Source organism: Cervus canadensis, chromosome 32 (assembly GCF_019320065.1).
Source record: "Cervus canadensis isolate Bull #8, Minnesota chromosome 32, ASM1932006v1, whole genome shotgun sequence".
In the NCBI taxonomy this organism is placed as follows: Eukaryota; Metazoa; Chordata; class Mammalia; order Artiodactyla; family Cervidae; genus Cervus; species Cervus canadensis.
In genome coordinates this window covers 13,034,013-13,048,645 of record NC_057417.1, presented here as the reverse complement: position 1 = coordinate 13,048,645, position 14,633 = coordinate 13,034,013, and the positions used below count along the sequence as shown (strand labels likewise).

At 42.6% G+C, this 14,633-nt stretch overlaps 1 protein-coding gene and 1 pseudogene across 2 annotated transcripts in view; both read right to left on the bottom strand.

Annotated features, from left to right (window-relative positions):
• The window catches only part of VPS35L (VPS35 endosomal protein sorting factor like), a 141,305-nt gene that overhangs the window by 109,480 nt on the left and 17,192 nt on the right, over positions 1 to 14,633 (bottom strand). For both annotated transcript variants that reach the window (XM_043455866.1, XM_043455865.1), the window contains 4 exons: positions 10,950 to 11,072; positions 8,204 to 8,228; positions 5,194 to 5,270; positions 955 to 1,083 (listed from right to left, as the gene is read on the bottom strand). In XM_043455866.1, the coding sequence (XP_043311801.1) occupies positions 955 to 1,083; positions 5,194 to 5,270; positions 8,204 to 8,228; positions 10,950 to 11,072 (354 nt within the window). The remainder of the gene's footprint in view (positions 1 to 954; positions 1,084 to 5,193; positions 5,271 to 8,203; positions 8,229 to 10,949; positions 11,073 to 14,633) is intronic.
• On the bottom strand, positions 9,472 to 9,576 carry LOC122433668 (annotated as a pseudogene).

The following is a 14,633-nucleotide window of genomic DNA, read 5'->3' as shown; positions in this document are numbered from 1 at the left end:
CCTCCATCATGTGCCTTCAGGATGAGAGAAACCTTCAGATATTTACTTTGTCAACTAACAACTGGGATGGAAGGGAAATGGGCTTGGGTTTGCCTCTATCATGAACACCAAAATAAATAGTACCTGCCATACAAAGTGTCATTCTAAGCGCTTTCAAGTACTCAGTGTAAAGACTCTCAGACGCTAATCCTCCTCCAGAAAAAAAAGATAAGAAAACAAATGTCCCATAAACAAGAATGAGAGCTAGTACTTCTGAACTAAAATATGGCTGTTCAGCAATTCTGTTACCTCTGCTCTGAAAGTCATAATGCATACATCATTCCTTGTATAGTGTACTTCTGGACTTGTTTTGCCAAGACAGGATGTTCTTATGATTCAAGAGACAGGATAAGCTGTTTTCCCTACGGAACTTGCTCTTGTGATCCAAAAGTTGTCATGGATCAACAAAAAGGACTCAACAAATGTACCTCTGACACTATAAACACATTGTCTGTGCCACATCATTATACAGAACATGACCCCGAAATGCATACGTCAAGAACATACAACCATTGGTCCCAAAGATACAAAGAAAATCTGGTCAAGAAAACCCAAAACACAGTTGCTCAATCTTTAGTCTATACAGATCATAAATGTGTCAGGGGCTGTAACAGGGCCAACGAACTGCACAACCCTGGGGGGACATCAGTAATTCTGTAATCCAGGGTGAAATTTCCTGGAATTGCACAGTGCATAATCTATACAGCTGCACGTGGTGGCCCTGGGATTAGCCATCTCATAAAAAACACTGATTCATAATCATGGACTTTCACAGGAGGTAGGTGAAAATGGAACAGGTGAAAAAATTAGGGTAAGACCCTGAAGGCAGGCCTCTGAAAACCTTAATTATCCACAAAGGAGTTTTACAAAGGAAATTCGGGGTGAGGGGGGGGCGGCGGAATCACTCAACCTGACCTGGATGACTATTTTTAGAGCCTTCACTTTCTGGTCCGAGGCCCAGGCATCCTTCAACGACTGGTTGAGCTCCTCTATGCGGTTCACATAATCCTGTTGAGTCAAATTCAACAGCTCCTTTTGGGATCCCTGTGGGCAGAAAGTAGAAAGATACACGCACAGAAGAAAAACATTTTGGACTCCCCACCCCCATGAATATTAGCTGGGTTTTGATTTGTAGGTTGTCCTCATATCCCAAGCAAGATCGATAGTTCTGTCTTGTGATCAAAGAAGTTCTTTGAGTTTTCTGCAAAGGTGAGCAGATGACAATAATTGGGAGACTGGCCTGGAACATAAGTCAGACCTAAGCCCACTCCCAGCTCAGTCACATTCTAGCCATATGACTCGAGATCAGCTGCTTTCCTCTCTGAGTCTCCTCTGTGAACAGTGATAACAGGACTTACCTTTATTTAACACACAGTTAATGGGGCATGTTGTGCACTAGGCAAGTATGGTATACTAGATGTCCCAGATACAAAGTTGTGCAAAAAGACATTACTTTAGGACCAATGGTACAGAGGACAAGATGGACCCTAATACAGAGACAAATATTCAGGGAAACCAATTCTACGAAGATACATATCACAGTGTATCTAAATCTGAGGTGTCCATTGTAAGAAGTACAATTGTTCTATTTATCACTAAGGAAGACAAAATGCTGATGGTGGACATCCACCAATTGACAGACACAGCTCAATTTCAGGGATACACCAATGTTGGGGAAAAGGTTCACCTTCATCTAGACTGGTGGTCAAGAATGGTTTCCTGGAGCAAGTGACGCTTGAAACAAATTCTCAGTGGGGTGCAGGTATTAACTAGGCGATGGAGGGGTATTAACTAGATCAAGAAGAGCGCATTCAGGATGGAGAGCAGACTCAGCAAAAACCCAGGGCAGAAGTGAGTGAGGTCATCACTTGGATGAAATAACAACATATGTGAAGACCAGTACCACTGGCACATAGTACATGCTTATTAATCCCTGGCTTATTGTTAAGATGCTGATTACACAGCTCACAGGAGTGAAGGTCATGCTAACAACCCACATGAAGAGCCCGGGAACCAAATCCTTTTTATATGAATGTTCCCTGGAATCCAAAGGGAAGAACTCTTTTATTTTTTTTTTTTTTCACTGAATTTTTTTTTTTTTTAATTTTTTTATTAGTTGGAGGCTAATTACTTCACAACATTTCAGTGGGTTTTGTCATACATTGATATGAATCAGCCATAGATTTACACTTATTCCCCATCCCGATCCCCCCTCCCACCTCCCTCTCCACCCGATTCCTCTGGGTCTTCCCAGTGTACCAGGCCCGAGCACTTGTCTCATGCATCCCACCTGGGCTGGTGATCTGTTTCACCATAGATAGTATACATGCTGTTCTTTTGAACTCTTTTATTTTTTTTAATTGAAGTATAGCTAATTTACATTGAGTTCATTTCTGGCAAGGGTTCCATAGTGTAGTGGTTATCATGTCTGCTTTACAACACCGAGTTCATTTCTGGTGTACAGTGAGGTGATTCAGTTATATCACGTATGTGTATATATTCTTCATATTCTTTTCCATCATAGTTTATTCTAAGATACTGAGTATAGTTGCTTACTGTACTGTACAGTAAGTCCTTGTTGTTTCTCTATGTTATATACAGTAGTTTGTATCTACTAGTCCTAAACTCCTAATTTATCCCCCCACCCTTTTCCCTTTGGTAACCGTAAGTGGGGGGAAAAAAAAGTTTTCTAAGTCTAGAGCTTGTTTTTGTTTTGCAAATAAGTTCATTTGTATTCATATTTTAGATTCCACATATAGGTGGTATCATATGATATTTATCTTTTTCTGCCTGACTTACTTCACTTAGTATGATAATCTTTTGGTCCATCCACACTGCTGCAAATGGTATTACTCAATCTTTTTATGGCTGAGTAGTATGCCATTGTATGTATATATATATATACACCTCATTTTCTTTATCCATTCATCTGCTGGTGGATATTTACATTGCTTGCATGTCTTTGATATTGTAAATAGTGTTGCTATGAACGCTAGGGTGTATGTATCTTTTTGAATTAAGAGTTTTCTCCAGATACATGCCCAGGAGTGGGATTGCTGGAACAACTCTTTATTAAAGAAATACAGGTAGGAGGTTCAGGAAATGTGAGCTGATCCCAGCTGGTCACTTGAACAGTGAGGTAGGATTCTCCCTGCCCCTCTGCTGTAGGAGGAACCACATGACTAGTCTGGACAAACGGAGGTGAACCGAGCTGCACGTGTCCCTTCTGGGCCGAGGCAGTGAGAAGTGACCCTATCTCCAGCTCCGCTGCTGACAACCCTGGAACCATCTGCTGAGACGGCAGCACCATGATGGTGGTATACCTGTCACCGACACTGGATGAGTAATGCGAGAAGAAATAAACCTTTGTTATATTAAGCCACTGAGACACTGGGGTCATTTGTTTATAACCTTGCCTTGTCCTGACAAATATGCTATGTTAACCTGGAAGCCAAGGGGCAGCCAGCTGCTGCTGTGAGCAGGGAGAAGCAAGGTAACCAGTCTGCAGAAAAACAAACCGCACCCCCCCCCAAAAAAAAAAAAGGAGAACTAGGAAGAGTCTGGAGGCTACACAGAACCAAGAGAGACAGAAGACAGCTGCTGGGGTTCCGAGTGGTTTTTCAGTTTCTGGTTCCAGGCCTGTGTGCCCTTGCGTTCCGTGTACCCTTCAATACAGTCCTTATTTTCCACATAAACCAGTTCAAGTGAGTTTCAGATACTCAACAGACAACAGAGCTTTGATAGAACCGTTGGCATTTCCCTACCAGCCAAGGTTGGCTGGTGACATGCAGACTGGGGCTCTCAGGCACCCTAATTCAAAATGTCATTACTGAATTGAGAAATAAAATATTGGACTATTTAGACTCTGCTGAGCAGCTAACAATTCCAGTCTCAGGGCTACAAGGACCCGGAAACCAGAGGCAAAATGTAGAACAGAACAATGGCAACTGCTATTACATGGAAAGAAAAAGTGAAAGTGAAGTTGCTCAGTCGTGTCCACCTCTTTGTGACCCCATGGACTATAACCTATCAGGTTCCTCTGTCCATGGAATTTTCCAGGCAAGAGTACTGGAGTGGGTTGCCATTTCCTTCTCCAGGGGATCTTCCCAACCCAGGGATTGAACCCAGGCAGACGCTTTACCATCTGACTCACCAGGGAAACCACTATTAGATGGACCTTTGTGATTTCAAGGCATTCCCATTCAGCCCACACAACTGTATTATTATGAGGAAATGAGAATAGTAAGATGAATGCCCAAGGCTACCCTGTTAATAACAGTCAAGCTAAGGCCTCTAGACTCAGAATGGTGGTGACATCAGCTAACACTTGCAAAGCATGTACAACGTGCTAGGTGCTGGTCTGAGCACTTCACGTGCATTAACTCATGTAATCCTCTGCATTCACCCTAAGAGGCAGATACTAGGTAGCACCTCCACTTTACAGATTAGTAAACCGAGGCACAGAGCTCAAGTTCTTAAGCACCTTGTCCCAAATTACAGAATTACCAAATAGTAGAGCCAGGATGCAAACCCAAGGTCTGGCTCCAGAGTTTGCTCTCTTACCTACCAGCCTCACCCCTCCCCAGGAACCAGGCTAGTAATGTTTATGAGTGAACTGTGCCAGGGAGAACTATGCAATCTGGACGGTGCATATCCACGTTAAACATGAGACTGTGAGCCCACAGTTAGGTGGAATTTAAGAGAATCCAGAAATCTAGATTCATACTCATAATTTGTATGAGTTGGCAAAGCAGTTGTGTTCTTTAAAAGCACGTGCAGGCTAATGAAAGATTCCAGCAGCAGAGCAGCTGCGAGCAGCCTCTGCAGCAGGCATGACCACGTCACACTACGCAAGGCAGCTTCCCGGGAGATAGTTCCAGTTGGCTTCCCCAGTTAAACTCTGTCCCCAGACGCCCTGGGTTTGCTCAAGTATCAGTGAGAAGGACACCTTTGGAAAACCAACCCGAGGCAGACTCCTGCACGCTCGGCCAACCGCGCCGCTGGCATCTTTCCCCGATCGGCTGGTGCCTCAGGAGGCCTGAACACAATGCGCAGCTCGAGGATTAATCAGGGAGCAGCCACCGAGATTGACTTCGCTTGGCAGAAGCACCGGAAGCATCACCGCTCCCGGGATTCAGCAAATGACTCGCTCACCTCCTCAAAGTCATCCAGCTCCTCCAGCCTGGTCCGAACCTTCTCCGACATTGCAGATGTGGCGGTCCCAGCTTTGCCTAGACAGAATGGATTTATGTCACACGGGTGGCTTTCCTCTGTCACCAATACCCCCAAAGGAAGGCATCGTTCACTCTACGCTTCATCATAAATAAAGAGGCTGGGGATATTACAGACAACTCCCTGAGATTTTGAAAGCAACATCCTTATGTAACCCAAGTTTCATTGGAAACATTTCTGCCTAGGAGTTGTTCGTGGGAACGCAGCGGGCCAGCCTCAAAAGGGTTCCATGACATTTGATATTTACAAACTTTTCACTAAATCATTTGTTTATTCCTAAAGAAAGGCAGTCCAGATAAGGATGCCAAGAATCCATCATAGTTATTTTCCTCAAACAAAAGGCCCTCTCAGGCTCTACTCACAGTGTAGAATTGTTGTATCAACAACTAACAGAACAACAGTCCCACTGTCCAGAAGTGGAAACACTAGGGCTTCAAAGCCCTCTCTTCAAGCAAATGGGACTTGTAAGCCGCCTTCCCTCGTCCATCAGCACAACCATTCTCATCAGCAGGGACTGGAGGGAAGAGAAGGAAAGGACCCCAGGCCGTGGGCCAGTCACAGGGCAGGGCTCTCTGTCGAGCTGCCTGTTGTCTTCCAGAGCCTTCTATTTCCGAACCCTTTCTCCATCTTAAGGGGGTTTCTGTTCTAGACCAGAGGCCCGCTTGCTCCTGCCTACCAAATTCACTCTCAGGAGCTAAAGTTTACTCTTTTAAGGCACTGGTTTCGTAGCTCTGGTGTTAATGCACAGATTTGCTGGGATCAGCTGAGAGCATGGTACAATTATTCAATTACTAACAACTACTAAGATTCCAAATAATTTGATTTTTTGACCTGGTTTCTACTTTCCCCTTCATTTTGAAATATATCACAGAACGTGCATATATGTACATTTTAGCAGACCATCATAAAACCTTTGTTGAGAGTCCCTTGGACAGCAAGCAGATCAAACCAGTCAATACTAAAGAAAATCAACCCTTCACTGGGAGGACTGATGCTTAAGTTGAAGCTCCAATACTATGGCCACCTGATGCAAAGACTCATTGGAAAAGATCCTGATACTGGGAAAGACTGAGGGTAAGAGGAGAAAGGGGCAACAGAGGATGAGATGGTTGCATGGCATCACTGACTCAGTGGACATGAGTTTGAGTGAACTCCAGGAGATAATGAAGGACAGGTTAAGCCTAGCATGCTGCAGTTCATAGGGTCACAAAGAGTTGGACACAACTTAGCGACTGAACAATAACAACCTAAAACCTTTGCGGCCACCACCCAAACAGTATATTTTCTTGCCTCTTTCACTCACTGCTAACTTTAGATCATGAAGTTTACCCATGTCGTTGCACAGAACTGCAGCTAACTCATTTTCATTGCTGCTTGGTATTTTCCATGGTGTGAATACATCACAAATTATTTCTTATTTTACCATCAATGGATGTCTGGGTTGTATCCTGTTTGGGGCTACTGTGAACAACACTGCTATGAACATTTCTGTGTATGTCTCCTGGTTCCTATATGCATGCATTTCCTCAGGGCAGTGCTGCTCAGACTTTGACAATAATCACTTAAGGATGTGTTAGCATGCAGGTTCTGATTTTTAGTAGGTCCAGCAGGGCCTGTGACTCTGCATATCTAATGAGCTCCCAGGTGATGTCACTGACCACACTTTAAGAAACGTGGACTTGGGCAGAGTTGAAAAAATGCATTCTCTAGAAGGCCATATATAAGTATTTTAGATTTTGTGAGCCATACAATCTCTGCCACAACTACTCAACTATGACACAAGAGTACAAAAGCAGCCACAGACAATCTGTACACACACTGGCAAGGCTTCGTTCCAGTAAAACATAACTTACAAAATTAAACCAGGTTTGGGCCAGATTTGGCCTTGAGGATACAGTTTGCCAATTTCTGATCTAGGGTATATTCTGATAGTGGAACTGCTAAGGAAAAAGATTGGGCCATCTTCAATTTTACCAGATAATACAAAAGTGCTTTATACAGTGGTGGTGTCATTTTATACTCTCCCATCAGCATCACATGACACTTCCTGTTGCTCTACATTCTCACCAGCTAGTGATATGGTCACTTTTTGATCTCTCCAAACTGACAGACATGCAATGCTATGATTTACTTTTTTAATGGTTTGGCGTCAAAATTACGCCTATAATAAAGGTGCCCCCACTCTCTTGATTTCTAATGTGCTGTCTCAATCTGCAGAGAACACAGAGTTGCAGCTGCCATACCAGCAATTTGCAATGCAGCACGCCTGTGCTCCTCTGCACCCCAGTGATAGAGGAGCTAAGTCAGTGGCTTCAGAATCACCCACGAGCTTCAAAAACGGAATTCCTGGGACCCATTCTGCAAGATTACTTTGATAAGCAGAGTAGGACCCAGTGGTCTATATTTGTATGAAATATAAATATATATATTCCCCAGATGACCCTGCTGCAAAGCTAGTATGAGATGCTCTGGTCCAGACCATGTCTCCTGGCTGAATAGAATAAATTGAGAACTGCTATGTTCAGGGACCAGTGGCTGGTAAAACTGAATGTGTGATTCCGCTTATTGGTGGATCTGTGCTTTCACAAGGGATAAAGATGTAAAGCAAAGGAAAGAATCTCTAAAAAGAAGAATTTCAACCATTCCCCAGCCAGTGAGGAGGCATACAAGAGGGGTGAGTGACTACCACTCTATAACCCCAAAATCAAGGTTTCCATTTTACTCCTAGTAGTAGCCTCTTTGGTCTTTTTTTCTTTCATTCATCATCTAAGTATGTATTTCAATTCTACTAAGTCTATATATAATCTAGGAAATAATAGCTTCAACTAAATTAAACATCAGGATTGGATACTACAAACTTTTTCTTTGGAAAGCTATTTTAAAGGTAATGGGAGAATTCTCCACCAAAACAGTAACAACAACAAAAACTCACCTTTTTCAGATCCCATAAAAAGATTCTGCAGAGGCAAAAAAAAAAACCAATTATTAATATTTTCTAAAACTTACTGGATTCTATGTCAAAAACTTATAATTTAAATTATCCAAGTAGCAATAAGACCACATGAGCCATCATTTTGCGACAAAGCCATTTACTTACCCAAATGAAAAAGAGAAATATTTATTCAAAGGAAGAAAATACAGCTCACTAGAAACTACTAGAGATTCAAATGTCTAGTCAATTCAAGACTCTCAAAGCAAGACAACAAAGAGCAAGATTTTGAGAACGATGGTGGCATGTGAAAGCCTTCAGCGTACTCTAATAAATCAAGGTTTCATAACCTTGGCAATACTGATGCTAAGAGGTAGAAAACTGTTGTGGGGGGCTGTCCTGTGCATTGCAGGATGTTTAGCATGATCTCTGTTTTTTCCACATTAGATACCAGTAGCACTCCCACCGCTGAGACAACCAAAATGTCTCCAGACATTGCCAATGTCACCTGGGGAGTAAAGTTACTCCTAGTTGAGAATCACAGCTCTATATTAACTCAAGGCAATCAGAAAACAGTAAGAAAAAATTTTAAATAGACCAGCAATTCTGCCACCATTCTTTTTAACAAGCACAGACTCTGGAAGAAGGGACTAGACCTTCCTAGCTGCTACTGAGTTCACCCCTTCCTCCCTGCTCACAGACCCAATTTCTGATGGATGCACTGTGAACAGTCCATGACGACCTTCAAGACAAATGTAACTGGACGTGTTGCGTGAACTCCAGGAAGTGCTCTTGAATGTGGGAGGGTGCATCCCACTTCTCCCCTTCCACCGTCTAACAATTTGGACATGAGATGACACTGAACAAGACAGAGAAGCAAGACAGAGAGAGTCGGGTCCCTGATGACTTCAGAGGAGCCACACAGCCCTGGACCACCAGCCTCCAGGCATCTTTCCAGTGTGAAGAGAGATGAACCCTTAGGGAAGGCTTCAGTTACAAGCTAGTCCTCAAGTACATAAGCATTAACCTGCTTACCCCAGTTGAGCAACTGGCAGAGTACGGGGTAAGCCCCAGTCATGAGCCAACAGCTTGACCTAGTGGCCATCATCTAAACAAACAGTGAACCTCTGGCCCTGGCAGAAAATCCACCAGTGGGACTCTCTGAACAACAGTAAGAAGTTAACCTTCTTCAGGATGGCTCTATCCTCCCCTCAAAACTCTCACCTCTCCCAGAGATGGGACTGTGTGACTCCAGTTCTTTTTCTGAACTATGCCTGATACCTGATTCTCCCATCCAAGTACTAACCAGGCCCGACCCTGCTTAGCTTCCGAGATCAGATGAGATCGGGCGCGTTCAGGGTGGTATGGCCGTAGACTAATACCTGATTCTTAACACACTTTTTGAGCAACCAATCAGCATGTTTTATCCCAACTAATACTCACATACCAACTGAAAAAGAAACTAGGCAACATAATTGTGATACTGTGATTTATAATAAGAAATACATGCTTAGTCTTTGTCTAGATACCTGGCACAAAACTCCAAATCCTTGGAACTTCCTAGATGAGAACAATCCAGGAGTCTCTTGTTATGATAATGAGGTGGATTTTTTGCAGCACCAAAGGATGAGGGCTGTTCCTCCAGGGAATCAACCTTTCAGTCTCAACTCCCTGATTTCCCAAGAGGAGAGAGGGACTAGGGGCAATTACCAGTGGCCCACAACTTAACGAATCCTCCTATGTAATGAAGCCTGCATAGAAACCCAGAAAGATGGGGTTCAGAGAGCTTCCAGGTTGGCGAACCAGAACACATCCACATGCTGCAATGCTGCACCCCAAACTCCATGTGAACACTTGCTCCTTTGTTCAGGACCTCACTCAAGGTATCTCCTCATCTGGTTATTGGTTCAAACCGTTTAATATCCTTGGTAATAAACCAGTAATCCAGTGAGTCAACTGATCTCTCAGTTCTGTGAGCCATTCTGACAAATTACTGCGTGCTTAGTCGTTCACTTGTGTCTGGGTCTTTGCGACCCTTTAGACGGTAGCCCACCAGGCTCTTCTTGTCCATGGGATTTTTCAGGCAAGAATACTAGAATGGGTTGCCATTTCCCTCCTCCAGGGGATCTTTCCAACCAAGGGATCAAACCCACCACTCCTGTATCTTCTGCACTGTGGGTAGGCTCTTTACCCACTGAGCCATCAAGGAAGCCCAAAGTGTCAGTTGCTCAGTTGTGTCCAACTCTTTGCAACTCCATGGACTTTAGCCCAACCAGGCTCCTCTGTCCATGGAATTCTCCAGGCAAGAAAACTGGAGTGGGTTGCTATTCCCTTCTCCAGGGAAATCTTCCCAACCCAGGGATCGAAGCTGGGTCTCCTGCACTGCAGGCAGATTCTTTACCATCTGAGTCACTAGGGAATTAATTATAACTGAACCCAAAGAGGTGGTCTTGGGAACCTCTGACTTATAGCTGGTTGGTCAGAAGCAGAGTAACAACATGGACTTTTGACGGGCATCTGATGTGGGATTGAGCCCTTAACCTATGGGATCTGATGCTTTCTCCAATATCACAATTGAATTGATTTACAGGCCACCAAGCTGGTGTTGAAGAATTGCTGGTGGGGGGGGGGGGAGGGGGCAGCGAGCTGGGAACCTATATGCTGGAATCAGGCGCAGAATCGTAATAACAAAAAGAAATGACTACTACCTCTGAAGCAGACACTGGGAGAAAAGTGTCCTGGTACTTACAATAGAGAGCTTTTCCGTGGTAGTGTACCGGGCAAGGATTTCTCCTCGTTTGCTGGCCCAAGGCTCAAAATCTGATCCTACGATGGAGTTATCATCCCTGTCACGTTTCTTTCTGGAGTTGTCCTAAGGAAAGGCAAGACAGTCTCTTCAGCAGCAATTGTTTTAAAAAGTATAAGTAACCATGGTGATGATAGTTGATAACAGTATTGTATAACTGAAATCTGCTAAGACAGTAGGACTTAAATGTTCTCAAAAAAAAAAAGGGGGTAAATATGTGAGATGATAGACAAGTTAACTCAATGTACGGAATATTTTCACAATGTCTATGTGTATCAAACCACCACATTGGACATTTTAAATACATTTCAATTTTATTTGTCAATTATATCTCCACAAGGTTTAAAAAAAAAAAGGCATGAGCAGAAAGCAGATAGTCCTTTACTGGAGAATATAATAGATCCTTACAAGGAGACTATAATCCTTACAAGACTATATCCTTACAAGGAGAATATAATAGATCTTTCCTCCTTATTTGTGAGGAAGCCTTACAAAGAGCTGAGAAAAGAAGAGAAGGGAAAGGTAAAGGAAAAAAGGAAAGATATACCCATTTGAATGCAAAGTTCCAAAGAGCAGCAAGGAGAGATAAGAAAGCCTTCCTCAGTGATCAATGCAAAGAAATAGAGGAAAACAATAGAATGGGAAAGACTAGAGATCTCTTCAAGAAAATTAGAGATACCAAGGGAACATTTCATGCAAATATCAGCATAATAAAGGACAGGAATGGTATGGACCTAACAGAAGCAGAAGATATTAAGAAGAGGTGGCAAGAATACACAGAAGAACTAGACAAAACAGATCTTCATGACCCAGATAATCACAACAGTGTGATCAGCCACCTAGAGCCAGACATCCTGGGATGCAAAGGCAAGTGGGCCTTAAGAAGCATCACAATGAACAAAGCTAGTGGATGTGATGGAATTCCAGTTGAGCTATTTCAAATCCTAAAAGATGATGCTGTGAAAGTGCTGCACTCAATATGCCAGCAAATTTGGAAAACTCAGAGGTGGCCACAGGACTGGAAAAGGTCAGTTTTCATTCCAATCCCAAAGAAAGGCAATGCCAAAGAATCTTCAAACTACCACACAATTGCACTCATCTCACACACTAGCAAAGTAATGCTCAAAATGCTTCAAGTCAGGCTTCAAAAATATGTGAACAGTGAATTTCCAAATGCTCAAGCTGGATTTAGAAAAGGCAGAGGAACCAGAGATCAAATTGCCAACATCTGTTGGATCATCAAAATAGCAAGAGTTCCAGAAAAACATCTATTTCTGCTTTATTGACTATGCCAAAGCCTCTGACTGTGTGGATCACAACAAACTGTGGAAAATTCTTCAAGAGATGGGAATACCAGACCACCTGACCTGCCTCTTGAGAAATCTGTATGCAGGTCAAGAAGCAATCGTTAGAACCGGACATGGAACAACAGACTGGTTCAAATTGGGAAAGGAGTATGTCAAGGCCATATACTGTCACCCTGCTGATGTAACTTATATGCAGAGTACATCACGTGAAATGCCAGGCTGGATAAAGCACAAGCTGGAATCAAGACTGCTGGGAGAAATATCAATAACCTCAGATACGTAAATGATACCACCCTGATGGCAGAAAGCAAAGAAGAACTAAACAGTCTCTTGATCAATGTGAAATAGGAGAGTCAAAAGGTTGGCTTAAAACTTAACATTCAGAAAACTAAGATCGTGGCATCTGGTCCCATCACTTTATGGCAAATAGATGGGGAAACAATAGAAACAGTGAGAGATTTTATTTGGGGGGGGGGGGCTCCAAAATCACTACAGATGGTGACTGCAGTCATCAAATTAAAAAAAGCTTACTCCTTGGAGGAAAAGCTATGACCAAGCTAGACAGCATATTAAAAAGCAGAGACATTACTTTGTCAACAAAGGTCCCTATAGTCAAAGCTATGGTTTTTCTAGTAGTCATGTATGAATATGAGAGTTGGACTATAAAGAAAGGTGAGTCTCGAAGAATTGATGATTTTGAACTGAGGTGTTGGAGAAGACTCTTAAGAATCCCTTGGACTGCAAGGAGATCCAACCAGTCAATCCTAAAGGAAATCAGTCCTGAATATTCACTGGAAGGACTGATGCTGAAGCTGAAGCTCCAATCCTTGGACTACCTGATGGGAAGAACTGACTCATTTGAAAAGACCCTGATGCTGGGAATGATCGAAGGCAGGAGGAGAAGCGGACGACAGAGGATGAGATGGTTGGATGGCATCACTGACTTGACAGACATGAGTTTGAGCAACCTCAAGGAATTGGTGTAGAACAGGGAAGGCTGGCGTGCTGCAGTCCATGGGGTCGCAAAGAGTCAGATGCAACTGAGCAACTGAACTGAACTGACAACAGATATGTCTAAAGGTTTACTGTGATAAAAAATTTTCAAGCCAATTCACCACCAAAGGCCAACAAACCTATCAAAAGATGCTCAAACTCATTAAGAATGAAGCAAAGGCAAAGTAAAAGAGATTATTTTTCAGCAATCAGAATGGCAAGATTTGGGACTTTGCAGGTGGTCCAGGGGTTAAGACTCCACATTTCCATGGCAGAAGGTGCAGGTTTGATCCCTAGTCAGGTAAGTTCCGCATGCCACAAGGTGTGGCCAAAGATTAAAAAAAAAGGTTTTCAATGACTCATAATTATCTTAGTTAAGGATGCAGGGGACAGGCACTCCAAAGTACTGCTATGCTGATGAAAGTGTAAACTGGTAAGCCCTTTCTGGAGAACAATCTGGCAGTAGCCATCAAAATCTTACACGCACATTGCCTCAACCCAGTAATGAACTTCTAACAAGTTACCCTATAGAAACCCTTGTCCGTGGGCACCAAGATCTATGTATTTCAAGGACCAATGCACCACTGCCTATACCACCAAACACCACATACACACTTCATGTGTCCATCATGGCAAATTAAAGCATGTCCTGTTCCATACGATACAATGCAGGATTCAAAATAAGAAAGTTGTTCTATAAGTACTAATATAGAAAGTTCTCCGAGACATATGGTCAAGTTAAAAAAAAAATGTATATATGTTAAAAAAGAAAAAGAGTGTCAACAGATGAATGCAATGCCAGCAAAGAATGATGGTGGATCCTAAAGTCAGGCCAGGACTTGAATTCTAACTTGGATGTGACTTAACATATTTATTCCTCTGTGTGGTCCTCTTTAAATGAGGCTTATAATATCTCTTGCACAAGGCAGCATGGGAACTAAACTTGGAATTTACTGTAATACATCTGCCATGCTGTTAGCCAATACTGTTATTACTGTTGTTGCTATTATTTACATATGAGTATGTATGTAAATGTTCAGAAATTGTTGTCATAAATATCTATGAAAACACAAAGAAAAAGTTAAATGATATGCATTTACACTGATTATACTGCTGACCTCCAAAGTGGAGAACAGAGTGAGGATGGGTTGACTTCATTGATAATATTTGATTTTTTAAATGAAAAATTAGCAAATTACTTATGTAATTACATAAAATCCAAAGGAAAGAACATAAAAAGAGTGAAATGGAAAATTTTTAAATGCTTAAAAAAAAAAAAAAAAGCAGCTGCAGTAGTTTCCAGGATCTACTCCGGCCTCTCAGCAGC